Here is an 18,380-nt window from a genome sequence, read left to right on the forward strand (position 1 = left end):
AAGCTGATTATGTATCTCAACCACCACACGGCAGGTAAAGACACTTCTACGTCTGCATTTTCCCTTCCATGGTCTCGTTTTCCCAAGCTCTTATAACAACAACAATAATGATAATCTCACGATACCTGTAAACAATCTCATCTAGAACAACTTTGATGATCATGCTGTTTTGTCATTGTCAATAATGGGCATTTGGGCCTGCGCTGGTCTACTGTTCAAAATTTTTTTTATTAAAAAAAAAGTTCCGTTCAGATGAAACTCGGCTGAGACCGCTGGACGACGGCATGGACGCAGCAAAAAAGGAAACGGCTTAAGCGAGTAAACATCTCGCGCGTGGCGGCAACGCAGAGGGATGGGGGTGGTGGGGCTCTCACCCCTTCCAGGAGGCTGGATGGAGCCGTCCTCGCACCCGTCAGCGTCTTGATGAGGAATGCACCCCAGTCTTTGTACTTCTCCTTGATGGCTGTTGGACAACGCGGACAAACCGAGACCGCGCTCGAACAGAACTCCCGTGCGACTGTTCAGATTTTTCTTCCCGATCGTCGGACAACAGCCAATAAATTAATTGGCACACAGCCAGTTTGCGAGAAGAGCCAAATCGGCTACAATTCTCTCTGGTTGGGTCACTATTCGGACAGCAAGCGCCGACCCTCACACCCTTCGTCTCCCCAATGCTGATGTTTTCACACACCACACCAGGGTAAAACATTTAATGCTGACCGGACGGGTCAGATAACCATCGAACTCGAGCCGCCAGATTCGTAACCGCTACGTGACCGCTCCCCACACACCCAACACGTGCTCACACACACACAAAGACTCCCCCCCACCCCATATAGCCTTAACAAACTGTTGGGGCAAGTGCTGTTAGCGAGTGCACACACACACAAGTGCTCACGAAAAGACACAAGCACACACGCACACGCGCACAAGCACAAGCAAGCACACACGTGCACACACGCGCGCAAACACACGCAAGCACACGCAAGCACACGCAAGCACACGCACGCACACACACACGCGTGCGAGGACCTCACCCTCGGGCGGCTGCAGCTCGTTGCCGGTGAGTGCACACCACCCGACGGGATGCAGGTCGGCGGTGCGCACGTCGCACCAGAAGTCGGCGCTCCGGTCGGCGCAGTAGCCGGCGTAGCGCAGCAGCAGCAGCTGCCCGCACGTGGTCACCACCTCGGCCACCCAGTAGGTGCCCGTCCCCCCGCGGTTCCTCACCTCGAACTTCATCCCGGCGGCGAAGCCGCTCTGCAGGCTCCGCTCCACCTGCGAAGGGGGTCCGTCGCGCGCCGTCGGACACCGCATCGTTTCCTCACCCCTCACCCCCCCCCATCCCCCTCTCCATGAATGGACGGGGCCTGGCTCGAGGGCTTGGTTGGTTGGGTGTCCCGCAAGCGGCAAGCGAGTGTTGGTAGGCGCAAGGGTAAACGAGGGCACAAGCGGAACGCGCTGCAGCTGCTCGCTCGCGCCACTGCTGGCAGAAAGGCCTCTTCCACGCCGAACAGATGTCTTGGAAGAGTCGGCGGCACCCCACGCTGGACCGCGCCGCCACGCACGCGACCTGCCCATTGACTAACCGTGGTCTAACCCAATTACGCCGCTCAATGGACAGAGGCGGCGGGGGGGGGGGGTAATTTGAGACGCTCAGCCCCCCCATAGTTTTAACTGCGGCACCAGGAGACGGAATCGATCCGGCAACCTGGACTTGGATTGCAAGTCTGGTGTGCCGACCGTTAGACCACGGCAGCTCCCTGCCGGTAGATGTCTCACCGAGTGCCTGGCCAAGTTCTAATTCATGCACGAGAAGAGAGTCAAGTTCGCAGGCGTCTCTCCGGACAGGCCCAGATGCCATCCTGGTACGGTTCAGATGTGCCGTCACGCCTCTTGGTCATGCCTGGATATATAGAAATTTTACTCAGATATAACGAACGTTTGTGGCACTAGGCAACCCTACGGGGGCCCTGAACCAAACGGTGCATCAAAACGCCAGCACGCACTGCTGCAAACCTTCAATAATACTGCTAGGAAGACCTTCCTGGCAAATTCTACATTCCCATGGTGGGTGCGAGTCTATGCACAGATACAACCACCGATTGACTTCCCACAAAGTTGTAACGGTTTTGCAAACTTCAGGAGAGATGACGGGCTTGCGAGCCGATCTCCCTGACAAGAATTTTAACTCGTGACCTCCCCAACGCGCCGGGAGGGGGGGGGGGGGGGGAGTCATGCGCTCTTAACCGCCGTGCCACTCATCCAGACGCAGCGCGTGAAATGACATCAGGGTGCGTTGCGTTGAGGCGGAAGCAGGGGAGACTCACGTGCTTGAAGGCCGTGTGAGGGACAGGTGTTGCGCCGCACTCTTCCAGGTATTCGTCCCAGTTAAACTCGACCTCCTCGGCACTGCACACCTCATCTGTGCGGCGAGACAACCACCACCGGCGATCAACGGCGACGCTCGTTTCGATACAACCACCACGAAATCGACTCGAGACGCAATCCCAAATAAACAGGCAACTGGGGACGTACGAAGCTGCAGACTCTCTCCCTCTAAAAAAAACTCAACATTGCAAGAGCCGCGATGCATTGTATGGTGAATATGAGACGGTGGGTACTTAGTAAACAACGCGTCACGAAGCAGCAGTCCTCAAAGAGCCGCACGCGGCTCCGGAGAAGCAGATTGCCGAGCCGTGGTCTAGACTCTTAGCTCCTCGCACCAGCAAGGAGGCAATGAGACCACTCAGTGACAATCCACAGCACAATCCCAACTTCTCACACAAGCCAGGGAACCTTCGGGGGGAGGGGGGTGGGGGTGGGGGAATTTATAGCAGCCAAATACTTTAACACGTAGGCTCCACACAGCCAGGGACCCTGCGGGGGAGGGCAGGTGTGTGGGTGGGGGAATTTCATTAAGCAGGCCAAACTACTTTGTACGCATGTTTATAGATGTTTGTTGTTGCCGTTTGGTCGACAAATAATGTGAACACATCCCTGTCGTTGGGCCAACTCGCACGGACTGCCCTGCTCAATCGGGAGAGACAGAGAGTCCTCTCTCTGTGGCATGAATCTAGCGTTGCTTCTCCATCTCCACCCTACAATCAACAGAAGTGTTACGATTCTCGGCCTTTGCCTAAGTGCACGTTCGCCGCCCTGTAGCTCTCGTGAAAACTACTGGACATCTGTGAAAAAGCTCATCAGATTTCTCAGGTATAAGTAAATATTCCGATTCCACTACGAGTTTTAAATCTCGTTCCTACGGTCCCGTTCGGACCGTCTCCCCTGGAATGTTTTGATTTGCGACGTCTGGATTGTCTCCAAGGTCTATCATTTGTTGCGTCTCGTAAAAGATTTTACATCTCATCTTGACTCTTCTGCATTTGTGGGGAGGTAGTCATATTTAAGGCAATTCCCACTTCTTCATCACACCTATTTATGTGCTTTCAAAAAGGCCCATTGCCTGAAACGTCGCCGATTATATATTTATTCATGTTTAAGGCCACGCACACAGCGTCACTGGCGAGTGTGTTGTGTTGTTATTTTTTTCGCCGTCAGCTGTGCTCTTGCACACGACCTGCCAACGCGTCTCATTCAGCGTCAACGGCTACGCGAGAAAGAGATAGACATCACCCGCTCATTCACTCTGTCATCTCATCTCATTTTACATTCACGTCGAGAGCCTTAGCTCACGGCGCCTTAGCTCAAGGCGCTCGATAATAGGGTTTAAAAGCGGTAACAACAACAGAGTGAATTAGATGGCAATGGCTTGTAAGGGCCGATGAATGAGTGGCCGTAACAGAGGCCACGTTGGGGACATGAAAGGGCTACAGGGGAAGGACGGGATGGAGTGGAGGGGTGAGGGTAAGAAAGAGGAAGGGAATGGGCAATGGAGAAGAGGTGAGGATTTAAGAGAGGAATGGAAGGAGGTTAAGGAGAGGGAGTGCTTCAATTACAGGGGAAGTTGAACCCTTTTCCATTCCGATGGTGTACGTGTTACGTCACCGGTTTTCTTCAGACTCGGTTCCGATGACGTACAAGGCAATGCACGAGGGAGTGTGGCAGTTTGGCGCCAGCTACCACAGTGTGGTTGTGTCGCTACAGTTCTCTGCGGTGAGTACAACGTGTTTAAAAACAGCGGCGCAACACCTCTCTAAATAAAATTAATGCTAACCGCTTGCCTGTTCTGAGATTCAGCGGTGAACGGGACACCCACCCTGCAACTTGCAGACGTCTCAGAACGGGAAAGGGGGATAATTACCACGAACGAACGAATCTTCACAAGCCCTAGCGAGCGCTCTGTATGCGAGAGTGAACACAACGCCGTTGGGTTCACAGCTCGCGTTCGGGGGCACCCCGCGGCGGAACACGCGGCTCTTCCCCTCTCGTTCTGAGCACGCGAGGGGATGTGCGGTACGCGCACACAGACGGTACGCCATAGGGAGGGGAAAAAATATATAGAACGCGAGCCACACGGTGTTACGCGCGTCAGCTCTTATTCTCAACGACAAGCGAATCTTTGAAAGCTCTTAGCCCTGGGGGTGTGGTGGGGGGGGTAACGATGTCTCGAGTTCAATCGTGATGAGACACGCTGCATCGCAAGTGCGCTGCGTGAGCGTGAATAATTACAAACGCAAAGGTGTAACGGTAAAGACGCAGCTCAGCAACGGTGCCTGCCGCGAACTGAAATGCAAAGGTAAAGGGGCAGCCCTGCAATTGCTCGCTCGCACCACACACGGGCGGGGAGCTCTCGATGAGACAGAGAGAGGCCGGCCGTCCCACGCTAGCCGCAAGTCTTGGAAGCAGTGGGAGTGACCCACACTCTACCCCACCATCGGCTTACTGTGAGTTACCCATTTATACTGCTGGGTGGACAGAGGGGGGGAGGGGCGTCGGGGTGGCCACGACACAGTCAACGGTAAACAAATGTCAAACGGGCGAACAGAGTAAAAAAAAACACACCACTGGTGTTGATGTGTCTATGTTGTGTCTCTCTCTGTGTGTCTCTGTGTGTGTCTCTCTCTATGTGTCTCTGTGTGTCTCTGTGTTGTCTCTCTCTGCTTGCGTGTCTGTCTGTGTATCTCCGTGTCTGTGATTAGTCTATCTCTCACATTTAGTTCTACCTGATGAGGACTGCTTGTGTTGCAATGGAAATGTCGTATTCTATTATTTCATTTATTTTCTTTCTACGTGACTTTACCGAAAGAACCAAAGGGTAATTCCTGCAGTCACGAAAGCTTCAAATCAAGTTTGGATGATAAGTGTTTAAAACGTGGGGGGAAGGGGGGGGGGAGGTCTTCAGCAGCTGGGGGCTCAAACCCAACCAGCCCCCCCCAACCACCCCCGACTTGTCGGAGGGCTGCCCCCGTTGATCACGAGAACCCTGCATCTGGAAGATGCTTTTGGATCATGGCTAATGCGGGCACGCGCGAGAGGCAGCAATGCAAACTGGGTCACATTTGTTCAAACGCTTAACGAAAGATTCGCGTGGGCCTCAATAAAAAACACTCACGCCAGACACAGCGCTGCATCCCCAGGGACGAGGTCTGAACCGCTTCACTCGCACGTCCCTCATCGGAGACCTCCGCCCTGGCCGAGGCCCAACTCTTTGCTAAATCACCGCTGGCGACGCTTGGCTCCGCGCTGCAATAATTATCCCATTCACTCCACAATGACACATTGCGCTGCCGAGGCAAGAAGGCTGAAGAAAGTGCATCACCCCGAGAGAAGCTTAGAGGCAATTGAAGGATCTCACAAGTTGTTATATGATCTCTTTCTGCGGCTGTTTTCTAACATAATGGTGCAAAATGAAAGCCTTCCCATGCCACGTCTTATCAGGGGGGGGTGGGTGGAGTTTGTTTGACTATACTTCGCCAAACTGGTCCATGTGGGTTGATGAAGTCAGTGTACTTTGGACCAGTTCAGACACCGCTCGCCAATAATGTTAACTACGGGCCAGGAATCAAATCGTAGCTCAGTGCGAGAGTGCGTCAACGACTGTGCCACTGCTTCCCCACCCGAATGAAACATAAGTGCGGAGATAACGGTGATGATGAGGATGCTTGATGACAAGGACAGCAAAAATGATCGCACGTGCGGAGTAACACGGCGGCCAGAGAACAAGGCTGTCTATACATCTGCATCGCTGTGCACTCATTGGGAATGTGTGTGCTGTGCGAGTGACCATTCATTGGCAAAAGGGGTTCCAACTCGAACCAACCTCGTGCAAAGAAATAAAGAAGGGATCACGAATTGGCGTGAGGAGTTGGCTCGTACACCTGGAGAGGCGGCGGCCCAAACCCGGTCCGTCAAAACGAGAACAGCTCGGTGTGGCGGGAGGCAGGGCGATTACGAACATCGCCCATTGGGTTCTCAGGATCTTTCCCCCCCCCACCACATCGCCAGCCGATGGACCGGTGGCACGCGCGGCAAGGTTAAAGCGTTGGCACAACCGCACACGGGAACGGGAAATAAAACGCGTGCCAACGTGGGCGACGAGCGCCGTGCTCGAACACCGAACCCGCCGCGCGCAGGTCGCCCTTCCCTCTGTGCAATCCCGACTCGTGTTTTGCAAGCTGCTGGTGTCGAAGGTACGAGCCACATCGCGCAAAGCCCTCGAGGGTATGTAACCGACGAAAGTCTTAATATGTCGCACTTGGGAAACATTTGTCTCATCGTCCTACCTCGTGAAGCGAGCAGCACAAGCCACAACGGCGTAGCCGCACAAGCGAGTGTCGCCGCACATGCATGTGTAGCCGCGCACACACGTGTGTATCCACACACACGCATGCACGCGCGACCACGTCGTTGAATTGAGCGGCGGTGCAGGGGGTCGGCGCACCACGCCCCGAACCCACCGACCCCCGGAGTTTCGATTTAATTCCCGCTCACGGCCAACATCGGTAACGGTCGTGGGCCTGACCTAGGCCAAGGCCGCATTGAGCGGTGGAGCCGGTGGGGAAACATCAGCACTGGAGAGACAAAGGTGGTCGGGCGCCACGCAGCCCTATTAGATGCTCGCAGACAGCAGTTTCCTCAAAACCCGACGGAGGCTGTGCAGAAGGGATCTTTGTCTCTGCCAGAGAGCTTGTTTGCGGTTTTGTGCACGCAGCATACATAGCTGTCATCTGCGGCTGCTGTTTGTTTGCAGAAGGGGAAGGTTGTGTCTCCCTCGTCAGCAAAAACCTGTAGCCATGCGGGACTTGTGGTGGTTTTGAGAGCCTCTAGTTAGGCCACAGGGTTGCAGTTCCTAATGGGTAGTTCCCTCTGGCAGATCTAAACAAGTGGTGGGGTGTAGAAGGCTGACCAAGCAATTGCTGTTATGTTTTATTTTGTTTATAATGGTGGGTGGTGGTGGTGGCGTTCACAAGACTCTAAAGAAGGCAAAGCATAAAATGTTCTGAAAATGCCAAAACCGCCCCCACTCAGTTTGGGAACACAGTGCTGTCTCGTTTGATTTGACATCTTGCCATTTTTCACCAATTACTTTCCAATTGCCTCATCAGCATCCAATCACTTAGGTGAACCATTTGTACTCGAGGCCGAATGCAATTTATTTTTTACCAAGTGGCACTTTTTTCGTAAAACAAACTATGTTCACCATCATAACAATGGTTGTTGAGCGTGAGAGCAAGGAGCAAGCACCACCAAGATCCCAGGCGTGACGGTGGGCTTCAGTGACCCGTGGTCAAATTGGGTTCTCAAGTTCGTCGAGCAGCCAGACTCGTCGGCAATGACCTCCCCCCAACTGAATTTTGTGGGGTTTTCCACTTAACGTGGCGGCGGCACAGCCCTAAGGACGAACGATGGCAGTTCGACCGCGATGCGACGGACGTCACCCCGAAGCGGCACGTGCAGCAAAGGTCAAAGGGCCCCTTTAGTTTGGATAAAAGCTCAGGGAGGCCGTTTTCCCACGGGACGATTCTCTAACCGGGAGTGGTAATGGAGTTGCTCTTCCAGAGTTCCAAGTGGCACCAGATGGCCATTTCTTCGTATCGTGACGGTCACGGTGTGGACTATTGAATTAAAGTTGGGGGGGGGGGGGGGGGGGGAAGGTGAAAAAAGTATGAGAAAATTAATACAATTGAGAGCAGGCCCTTTTGGCAGTGGGTTGAATAAATAATATGGAAACAAACAACAAAAATGAGGTCAACTAATCACATGAGGGAAACATAAACAACTGGCAGTTGTTAAAAAATTAAGAGGGGGGAAAAAGAGAAATGGCATAAAACACATGAGAACACGGAATGGTATGCAGTTTTAATGATCAATAAACGTGGTTTAGGTGCCCAAAATTCGCTGTGATCTGAGATAACCTTAGCAAAGCGAAGATAATTATTTTATAATAAGACGTGAATTGGTAGTTAGGAACTGATAAAAAAAAGCTGTAATGGCCCATGAAGGTGCCATTCAATTCATTTTAGAAGGATTTTCTCGAAGGCCTGTTTCATTATGTTCGAAAATGTGTGTTACATGCATTAAACTAGTCTTAAACCATGATAAAAAGTCACGCATTTCGTGAACGCCGTTGTTCATTCGCATGGGTGGGCTTCGCGGTGATAATGGGATTTTCTCCCAACTCAATAAGGTCATACTACTCACCCCGGAGAACATTCAATTGCACCACACGCTGCATTTTACTGCCGTACTTGGCTTTGCAAATGGAATTGGTCTCATATTGTGCAAATAATAAACCATGTTTCTCGATTAAAAATAAATGCCTTTTGTCCACTCTTGTTGAAATGCGAGTTTTTTTTTACAGCAGCCGCGACTTCACATCACCGAATACAACATGCCAGCACCGGGGCGGCACACTGGCTACAGACATTGGCTTGCGATCAGAAAGTTGCAAAGTTTAATTCCTGGTCAGGGGAGTCCACTCGAGAACTTTATTGCTCCCGGATGGATAAAACTGACGCCAACTTGGTGCGAGTCAACACACGTCGTCTCAAGCATGGACTCATCCTCCATCATAGGAATGTGGAATTTTCATCCACTGGTTCAAGGATTGAGCAGCAAATGATTTGGATTAGCAAAAATTAACCCGTAAAAACAAAGTTTTTCACTGTAAATCCTTTATATGCGTGGCATCGGTATTATTTTGTTATTCATTTCTGTTTTTCTTGAGTAAGAGTTTCATTTTTATCACATTGGTATTTTAAATGAAATATGACATTTTCTTTTTCCTAAAAAGTGTAAAAATTTTAAAAAAAAAATTCACGAAAATAAATTGTCACGCACAACGAGTCTGTGTGCAAAATGTCAGCTCGATTGGATCACGGGAAGTGGGTTAAAAAACGACCGAAAGATTTGCACGGTCGTAAGCGCGCAAGCAAGCAAGCGAACTTAATATAAAGGATTTAAAAAGACAAAGACAAACATCGCCCAAAAAGCCTTAAACAGATTGTTGGGGCAAGTGCTGTTAGTGAGCACCTATGATGGTCAACATGGCACGCAATGGTGTGGCTAGCACCACACCCGGCCACCTTTATCTCCCCAATACTTATGTTTGCATGCACTGCACCAGTCTTATGAAGCTCACCAGACCTAGGGGAGGCCCAGGACCTGTTCAGAAATTCGCCAGTGTTGTTGGCCAGGAGCGGAAATCGAACTCAGGTCGCCGGGACCATTGCGCGGGGCATGAACCTCTCTCCTCTACTGCTCCCAACTATTGAACAAATCACCCAGAATCCACTCAACCATGTCCGATCCCAGACACGAATTAGGGTTTGGCCTGGATGGTGCTAGAATTGGGTGACCACTGTGTACAGGCTGTGGGGGCCATGGCGGGCAGCAGAGGGCGAAGCAGCAACATCCATTATCGTACTGCACATCTACGCTCACACATGCTCTCCGCCTCCACCAACCAGCATTGACCAAGTGGAGCGATATGCGATCAGACAGCCAACCACGACTCGCACAGCAAGCGAAAGCCCTCATCCAGCAGTGGATCAACAAAAGTGCTATACACGTGAACTCCGTGTACCCGTGACGGAAAAGGAGCTGTACAATGTGCAATCTTCTCCGGATCACTGGGTTGTAACAATAGCGTTATGCCCAATTTCCTGTGCATGCCAGTGTTCACTTATCACGAAACAGGCACCAGATGTAAATTCATTTGTGAGAGATGCAAACAAGCAGAATCTGTTGACTTGCAGATTAGAGGCTGAAACTGAGTTGGCGGGGGAGGGGGGTTATTCGTAAGAAGGTGACTGCAAGGCGATCCGATTCCACCACGAACCAGAGCAACACCACTTTAATCCGGACGGCAACCTGTGGATTAAACCGGGATTTCAAGTGTAGGGATTTGATGGCCTCAGGCCATTCACAAATAACTTCGCATAGAAAAACTCAAATTTACATTTGTTGTTTTGCTTCCAGAACGTCGTGAGAATTTTGTTTTATTATGTTTAATTTTTGTTATTTTGTTATTTCCCTTCTACGTGACTTTACCGAACGAACCAAGAAGATGAATCATTATAATAACAATCATGATAACAATGACAATAATAACAAAAAGTGACATGATGTGAGCTCCATCGAGCCGTTGAGACACACTGTGAGACTTCTAAAAATGGAAATTGAGTTTAATTATAACTAGTTTAAAAAAAAAGTAGACAAACTGAATTAAAAAAAGACTTGAGAGAAATTAAAATGAAAGATATTAAGATTAATTGTTCCAGCTCGGTGACCTTCTCAATCTCCATCCCCCATGGCGTCTAACAAAGTCGCACAGTCTTAGTTTCATGTTCTCCCATTTGATGTCAACCCATTCCCAAATTACATTTTCAAAGGGAGCTTCTCTCCACTTTGCCGATCAAACTTATTTATAATCTGCCGTCAAGTTACGTAACCATCCATTTTATACTTCACAGCGCCAGTTGCCAAGCTCCGTGTCTTTTAATTTCCACTTGCTCAGTTCACTCCACTCGCAAGCGGCACGTAACGTTCGCCAGGCTCGCTCGTCCGATGTCAAGGGTCAACGACGAAACGTGACCTCGCACTCCAGAGCAGAGGTCGCAACCGGGTACCCGATACCCGTACCCTACCCGATACCCGGCTACCCGTACCCGGCCGGGTACGGGCACGGGTACCCGTTTGCGACCCTGGTGTGGGGCCGGGTACGGGTAGACCGTGAGTCACTGGTGAGTCACCGTTTGTCACTCATTTCCCAACGTCTTGTCTCTTCTCACAATTCAAGTTCCTAGAATCAACCCACCCGCGATTGCAACATGGCTTCATCCCAGAGGTCGCAATCAGGTACCCGATACCCGTACCCTACCCGTACCTGGCCGGGTACGGGTAGGGTACGGGTACGGGTACCCGTTTGCGACCCTGGTGCGGCCGGGTACGGGTAAGGAATCAAAACCCGTTTGCGACCTCTGCTCCAGAGCGGTCAGTCCCACGGAAGGTGGAACGGCTCGGTACCCCGTGATTCACAAACAGCAAGGAGGCGCACTTCACAGCGATGCGCCGCTCGCTCCGTTGCTCCCGACGCAATCACCTGGGGCTCAGCCACCACCTCGCTGTAAAGTTAAAAAATTATAGTCGTTGCACTACATCCACGTCAACCCTCCTTTCTTTTGTGCTGCCATCATAAAACATTTCGCGTTTTCCAATGTGCTGCACGTGCCGGTTTGAGCTCACGTTTCTGAGCTCTCTAGACGAGGCTGACTTCATCGACAATGAACCCAAGTCAGGCATGGCATGTCTACCAAGCAACAGCTGCTTGCTCGAACTGCTAACCGAACCGAGAACATCAGCTAACGTGGAATCAGATTCGTTCTTCGATGAGTAAAGTAAGACAAAGTAAGACAATTATCGTGACGCGGAATCTCATTTTTTTTTCATTTCAACAGAATATCGTTTTTTACATCGTGGTGAATACATCACCTCGAAGTGGCTGCCGGCGGCGGGGGGGGGGTCACGTGAACAGATCAAACAACGGCCCCGTGGTCAATCCACTGCGGGATGAAGTCCTCCCCTACACCATGTCAGTCAAGGGGGATATCGTCTAGCCAGGCATCCCAAGCACCCCCCCCCAACGCACAAATCTCCTCTGCGGGGAGTCACGCAGACTGACACCGTTTTTTATTTACAAAACGCGAGAGCCCGATAACGTCACGAAAAGAGGTTCCGCCGACAGAGAACCGCAAACATCCTGCGACTGTCCCCGGTGCAACGAGGGGGCGGGGGAAGCGGGGCCCCTGCTGACCCAACAAAGTCGGGGACCTCGCTTTGGGGGGAGGGGCGGTGAAGATTAAAAATAAATGGGAAAACGGGGGATCGAACCAACACGATGAGGGAAGACCAGGGGTAGAGGGAGGGGAGAGGGAAAGGGGTTTAATCGGAGCAACACCTTGAGGCCGCCGCTTCTTACCAGAGCCCACAAGTTCTCCGTTCGTCTCAGCGGAGACCAACATCTCTCCGGGCAGCGTGGGCTTCGTGGTTTCCCAGCCATCCATGGTGTGCGGCGGGGCGCACCGGCCAGCTGCTTCGTGACCTCCCAGGTGCCCTGCAGGGCCTGCGAGAAGAACGACAACAACGACAACAGAATAATCATCAGCGACCGATGACCACTGCGCGTTCGGCTCCGCACATCCGAGTCGCGCTCGAGTTTTAGTACCTTTTCGGGAAACTGTGCGCGTTTGCAAGTTGTCATCGTCGTCGTTTGTTTTCAACGACCACGAAAGGTTTTCGAGATGCTAATTAACCCGGAGAAAGTAACAGCTCAAGAAAGGTCCAGCGTCCCACAGTGCCCCTTTGGTTAGAGTGGCGAGCCGTGCCGGCACTCCCAAGGTCCAGATGAAAATCTGGGTTCCAGCTGCCCGTGATCAAGCTGGGCTCTTCTCTCTTATCCCATTGCTCGTTTGAGCAGGGGAGGTAGTTTGACCTTGCCTTTATGAATTTAACAATGACAAGAGTAAAACATGATCCAGTAGCTGCGAGATAAACATTAATATGTCGCCTTGGCATCAAGAATGTGGCGCGGACCGTTCAAGCGACTTGTCCGGATTCATCACGCTAGTAACGGCGACACGATGTTGGAGCTCACCACAAACCGGGGTCGTCTACCTCCAATTAGTGCTGGTGGCTACGGACGGTGCAAAAAAAGTTCAACATACGTAGATTCAAAGGGGTATTTGTGAACTAAAATTGCATTTTAAATTTTAACAGATAAAGCTCAATGAGCTCTCAAGCTCTTTTTCAGAAGAGAACTCGCTATGACAAAGGATAGCTCAACAAAGTGGCTTATTGCATGGACAAATATAGCAGCCAAATACTTTAAATTCACGTTGATGGTAAATGTGGAGGGAACCTCCGGAGGACCTGGAGAACAATTCAAGCGACCACCACGGGGAGAAACGCAGACCCCAATATACAACCGAGGGGTCCGGATCAAACCTACGACCTTCTTTGTACCAGGCGAGGTAGTTAACATCTCGCCACAGCGTCACCCCCTTTGTGTTTCTCACAGGCACCCCCCCGCTGCGCGTGTTGAACGTTTTTAGTCAAGTTACGGCGGGGGGGCAGGGGGGCGGGGGAACGCGCTGCAACATCGTCACACGTGCATCCAAGAAGCCTAAGCACACACCACTCGGCTCTCCAAAAGGGGGCAAAGAGAGGAGGGGAGGGTGACAACAACAACGAAAATAACCTCCACAAGTAACGGAGACGTCCCAGGTAACTCGGGCTGCGGAAGTATTTTTCGGACGTTGACCGGGCGCCAGAGATCGCGACACGCTGTCGTTCTCCCGGCGCTCATCAACGACGGCTCACCTTCAGCCGGCCGTCGCACAGCGGCTTGTAAGCGATTTGCCAAATTGTCGACGGTCGATTTGTCACGAAAAACAACGCGCGTCCGCAGAATAGATCCTGGTTCAGGTGCAGCCACCACCCCTCCCCCCTGCAGCAACAAACCACCCCGAACACTTCCCCACCAAAAAAAAACACGTGTATCTGCAGCAGAATTTTTTGGCCTACTGTGTGAACAGTACACACGCAGCAGCTGAGACAAGGCCAGCTGCGCACCCTTGGAGCAAGGACATAATTAGATCACTAATCGCCAAGAGCCATGCTCTATTCACCGCCGGATAATCCCACTGCAATTGCATTTTTTTGTTAAATATCGAAGAACGCTTCTACAATTAGCTTTGGTCGGAGCGTCGCCTGCCTCCTCGGCCGGTTCGTATATATATATCGTTACTTCATCCGTGCAATGTCAGTGTAGCTGTTGCAGCCATATGAAATGTTTTGATAGCTTTGACATGCATCTACGTATATACGACGTAGAATATTTATTTCATCAGGACCTTGGCTTGCGACAGCTTGGACGGTTGCAATTTCCGTCTAAACAAATGGCTCTGCATAGTCCACAAAGCGGCAAGCGTATTGGTACTTTATATCTAGCTGTCGTTTCTGGCATCCGATTGATCGTATGTACGTGGTCAAAGGAAAATAACCAAAAATATATATGTATAAAATAATAAGCCACACGTACTTGTGGCAAAACATTCTGGTGTTGGCCAATTAGTTTCTAAAGACGATGCTAATATTATCAGAGTATGTATGTTTGCATGTTCACCACACGCAAGTGTGGTTAATGCAGACTTGATTCCTTGCAAAAGGTATCCATTTGGTCTTTGGAGATATTAACACCTGTTTAATTTCCAGAAAGGGTAAAACCTATTCTTCTTTAAAAAAAAATTACAAATATTAACTTTACGGGAGAACTCGGGTGATCCGCGCCACGATCATACACAACTCCTATCGGCACAAACTCCTATGTTTCACGGGGCTATTATTTCCTATTATCCACAATTTTACCAATAATGCACAGCGAATCAGCTTCCTAATGCTCGCGGATGCGTTCGCGGCTGAGAGCAATTACACGGCAAATCACTCCCATTTATCCACGGGGTCATCTATCCGCGATATTTTACCCTGCTGCAGATAAGAGTAAAATTGCAGATAGTAGAATCCGCGATCTTGGTCCACGATAGCCACGTGGATGATAAGAGGAGTTTTCCGGTATTCAGCCCTCTGTAATAATCATGAACAATAGGACGCTCGCGTTAACAATATGTCGCGCATAATTACCAACGTGATCACCAACAACAATACATTTGTATAAACCCACACCTGCCTCTGACGAGTAGTCTTTTTTCAAATGAAGCGCCAATTCACCCATGTAAGTAGATAGATAAAAAATGCATCCCTCTGCCAACATACCCAAGAGATATATATACCGTGTATACAAAAAAAACCACACACTAGGGATACATTTTTTATGGCATTTCAAAATAAATGGAGCATATCCTCGCCCTTAAGGATTTGCAAAACAACTTACTCGCTTGAAAGAAAACTAAAGAACCGGCGTTGTACTTATCAAAGATGCATACACGTACACACAAAGACAAAGAACCCCCGTGTAGCCTTAACAGACTGTTGGGGCAAGTGCTGTCAGCGAGTCGCAGCTATGAAGGCCGCCACGACACACAAAGGGCTGGGTGGTCAGCACCACGCCCGACCGCCTTCGTCTCCCCAGTGGTGATGTTTTTACACTCTGCACCAGATACTCATTTGAGGCCGAGTCGACCTAGGGGAGGCCCAGGAATGGTTCAGATAAGCATCACCAGTGTTGGACCGTGAACCGAAATCAAACCCGGGTCGATGGGTACGCAATGCAGTGCGCTAACCGCTACACTACCACTAATACAAAGATCCCCCCTGAAGCATTAATAGACGAACACTTAAGCTTTCGCGACTAATATCATCCATAATAGGTTGTTTTGGGTTAGATCGCGTAAGTGTGAATGCGTCACCATTGGTACCTCATTTGCCAGTAAAAAATGATAATAGTTTTTTTTAACCCTTTTATCTGGCAACAAACTGACACATTATCAGAGTTGTGTTTTTTGTTTGCATTATGACTGCAGGTATTGTGGTCTATGCAAACACGACTCCTCGTAAAAAAGGTGTCAGTTTTGTGAATGCGTCGTTAAACCCGCCACCAGCCGACACAGCCAGCGAGCGAGGAAGGTTCTCCAACACACCGGTGTGCTGTACCAGCATAGCATCGGCACGTTGTGTTTACGCGACAAACCTTACTACTAACCGGCCGTGTCGTCGCTGGTGGCGGGATCAACGACGCATTCACACGGACGCGATCAAATCCCAAACGACCTACATTGTGGCCTCAACAGACCATCGGATCAAGTGCCGCTAGCGAGTAGCACCCGTGAAGGCCTGCACGGCAGACGAGGAGGGTGGGAGGGAGGGTCAGTGGCCAGCAGCACGACGCTTGGTACCAAGACGCTGCGGCAAAACGGAGCACGGCAAGTGCAGCTGCGGTTGCCCCTTCATGTCAAACGGCGCTCGCACCTTCGCCGTCGATTTTCCGCCCGCCGTGCGCAACGGTTCAAGGACACAAGCAATTGAGCAGCATTCCGCCGGTTCTGGCTAAATACAAATGGGCCGTGCTTAAACACAAACCGAGCATGATGGGGGGGTGGGTGGCATGCCAGGCAAACGGAGCACAGCCAACAGACCGTGTGCGGTTTAAAGTCCAATGCTAAGCGGTGTGCGCGAGTTATATTGTATTACTGTACTTTTTTTGTTTTTTTATTTTACCCATTATACCAGATTACAGTTCAGACATCGAGGTGATCAATGCCAAGCAGTTTCCATTCAAAGACTCCCGTTGTGGAAATTCTACATTGCTATGGTAGCGGTGATTTTTGGCCCACTGACCACCCCACCGCCCGCACCCTTCCGGTACGAAAATCCCTCTCGGTGAGATTCGAACTCGGAACATTCCGGTCGCGGGTCGAGCGCTCTGACCAGCGGGCCAAACGGCGACGCTGTGAAGACCGACCCCCTTGGCGTACGGCGAGACGGGGAATAAAGAGTTACGGACGTGAAATAAAAAGGCACTTGAAATGGATCAACGCTCGCGCACTCCAGCGCCGTAAAACATTCTTTTTACCATTTCCGTGCGCATCGTGCCAACGGTCACTTCACAAAGTTCCATTTGTATTCTGCAACCGGTGCGTTTGAGCTAAAAGTGAGCCGGCACAGATTATTTGACCAGCCAATACACCAGGTGGGACCAATACACACTCAAGGGAAATAATAATGATGTACGTAATGCCATCATTATTCGCAAACTTGCTATCAGGTGATTTTGGCTATCCACGAATCGCATCTGGAACTCTGCATGACTGGATCTAGAAAGAGAGAGAGATAAGGTGATGAGATAAATTGATGAGAGAATGTAATACGAGATAAAGTGATGAGATGCTTATTTATAATATTATTTTTCTTCTTTTATGATGATGTCCATGCATTTAATAGGTTATGTACGTATTTATTTAAGGTAATTCGCAAAAAAAAGATAGGTTTTCGAAGGCCAATATCATTATCCACGAAATGTGTTATTCAGAATCACAATATTTATTTATACTGGAAAAATCCGATGAGCTACGAAGCTATTTTTCTCAAACGTCCGGTAGGGATTGGTCAGTACGTTACAACAGACAATACAAACACACGATCAGAGTGCAAAGCATAGGAAAGGTAAGAAAATCACTACCGAAAAATTCAAATACAACGAAACTATTTTAATTTTACCAAGCAAAGCCCACTGAGCTATTAGCTCTCGCGAATAGCGAGGTATCACCACATTCGCCTGACTGTTTTCATCTCATCCACGCTCTGTTCCACCCTACAGGGTCACGGACATTTCTCCTTCTGTTCCCCCGTCTCTCACAATACACCACTTTGGAATTCCCTCCCTCCCATGGTCTCTGTCCCTGCCCTAACCCTCCCCAAGTTATTCTCGTAATCTTGCTCAGTTGAAGAAACGTACGAGCTCTTAACTCTCACGCCTTCAATGGCACAGTTTGTTGCTGGCCACTTGGCGCTTTAAGCCGCTGGGAACTCCGCGTCGAGCAACCGTGATGTAAATATGTAAAACAAAAGTATCTCATCACTATACGGAGAAAATTCACGTTACATCGCAAAGGAGCCCTTTGCTTTGAAGCTGCAAAACACCTCAGTGCATCGTTGTAATGGAACACGGACCCGGCGAAAAACCCATGTGACCATGGGGAGAGAGACATGCAAACTCCAAATACACAGGTGTCAGGTTAGGGATTGAACCCACGACCTCCTCCATACTAGGCGAGGGAGTTAACATCCCGCTCACACCAAACTCGGTTTGCCAGTTTTAGAGCGTGCTCTGCTAACCAGAGAGGGGGGGGGGGGCACTGCTTACCCTCCATTACCGATGTGAATACCGAACATAACACAACGTGTGACCGTGCCTCCCGGTGGGTACGCAAATATAACGGTACAGTACGACACAAGTTAACAGC

At 50.3% G+C, this 18,380-nt stretch overlaps 1 protein-coding gene across 1 annotated transcript in view; it reads right to left on the reverse strand.

The window, feature by feature from the left end:
* LOC133342593 (scm-like with four MBT domains protein 1) overlaps positions 1–18,380 on the reverse strand; it is a 74,143-nt gene that overhangs the window by 20,572 nt on the left and 35,191 nt on the right. Inside the window, 4 exon segments of the mRNA XM_061551815.1 lie at positions 375–463; positions 1,038–1,278; positions 2,331–2,425; positions 12,383–12,526. Coding sequence (XP_061407799.1) covers positions 375–463; positions 1,038–1,278; positions 2,331–2,425; positions 12,383–12,467 — 510 coding nt within the window. The 5' untranslated portion in view covers positions 12,468–12,526.

This window comes from Lethenteron reissneri, chromosome 15 (assembly GCF_015708825.2).
Source record: "Lethenteron reissneri isolate LAM-NWPU_2019-01 chromosome 15, ASM1570882v1, whole genome shotgun sequence".
In the NCBI taxonomy this organism is placed as follows: domain Eukaryota; kingdom Metazoa; phylum Chordata; class Hyperoartia; order Petromyzontiformes; family Petromyzontidae; genus Lethenteron; species Lethenteron reissneri.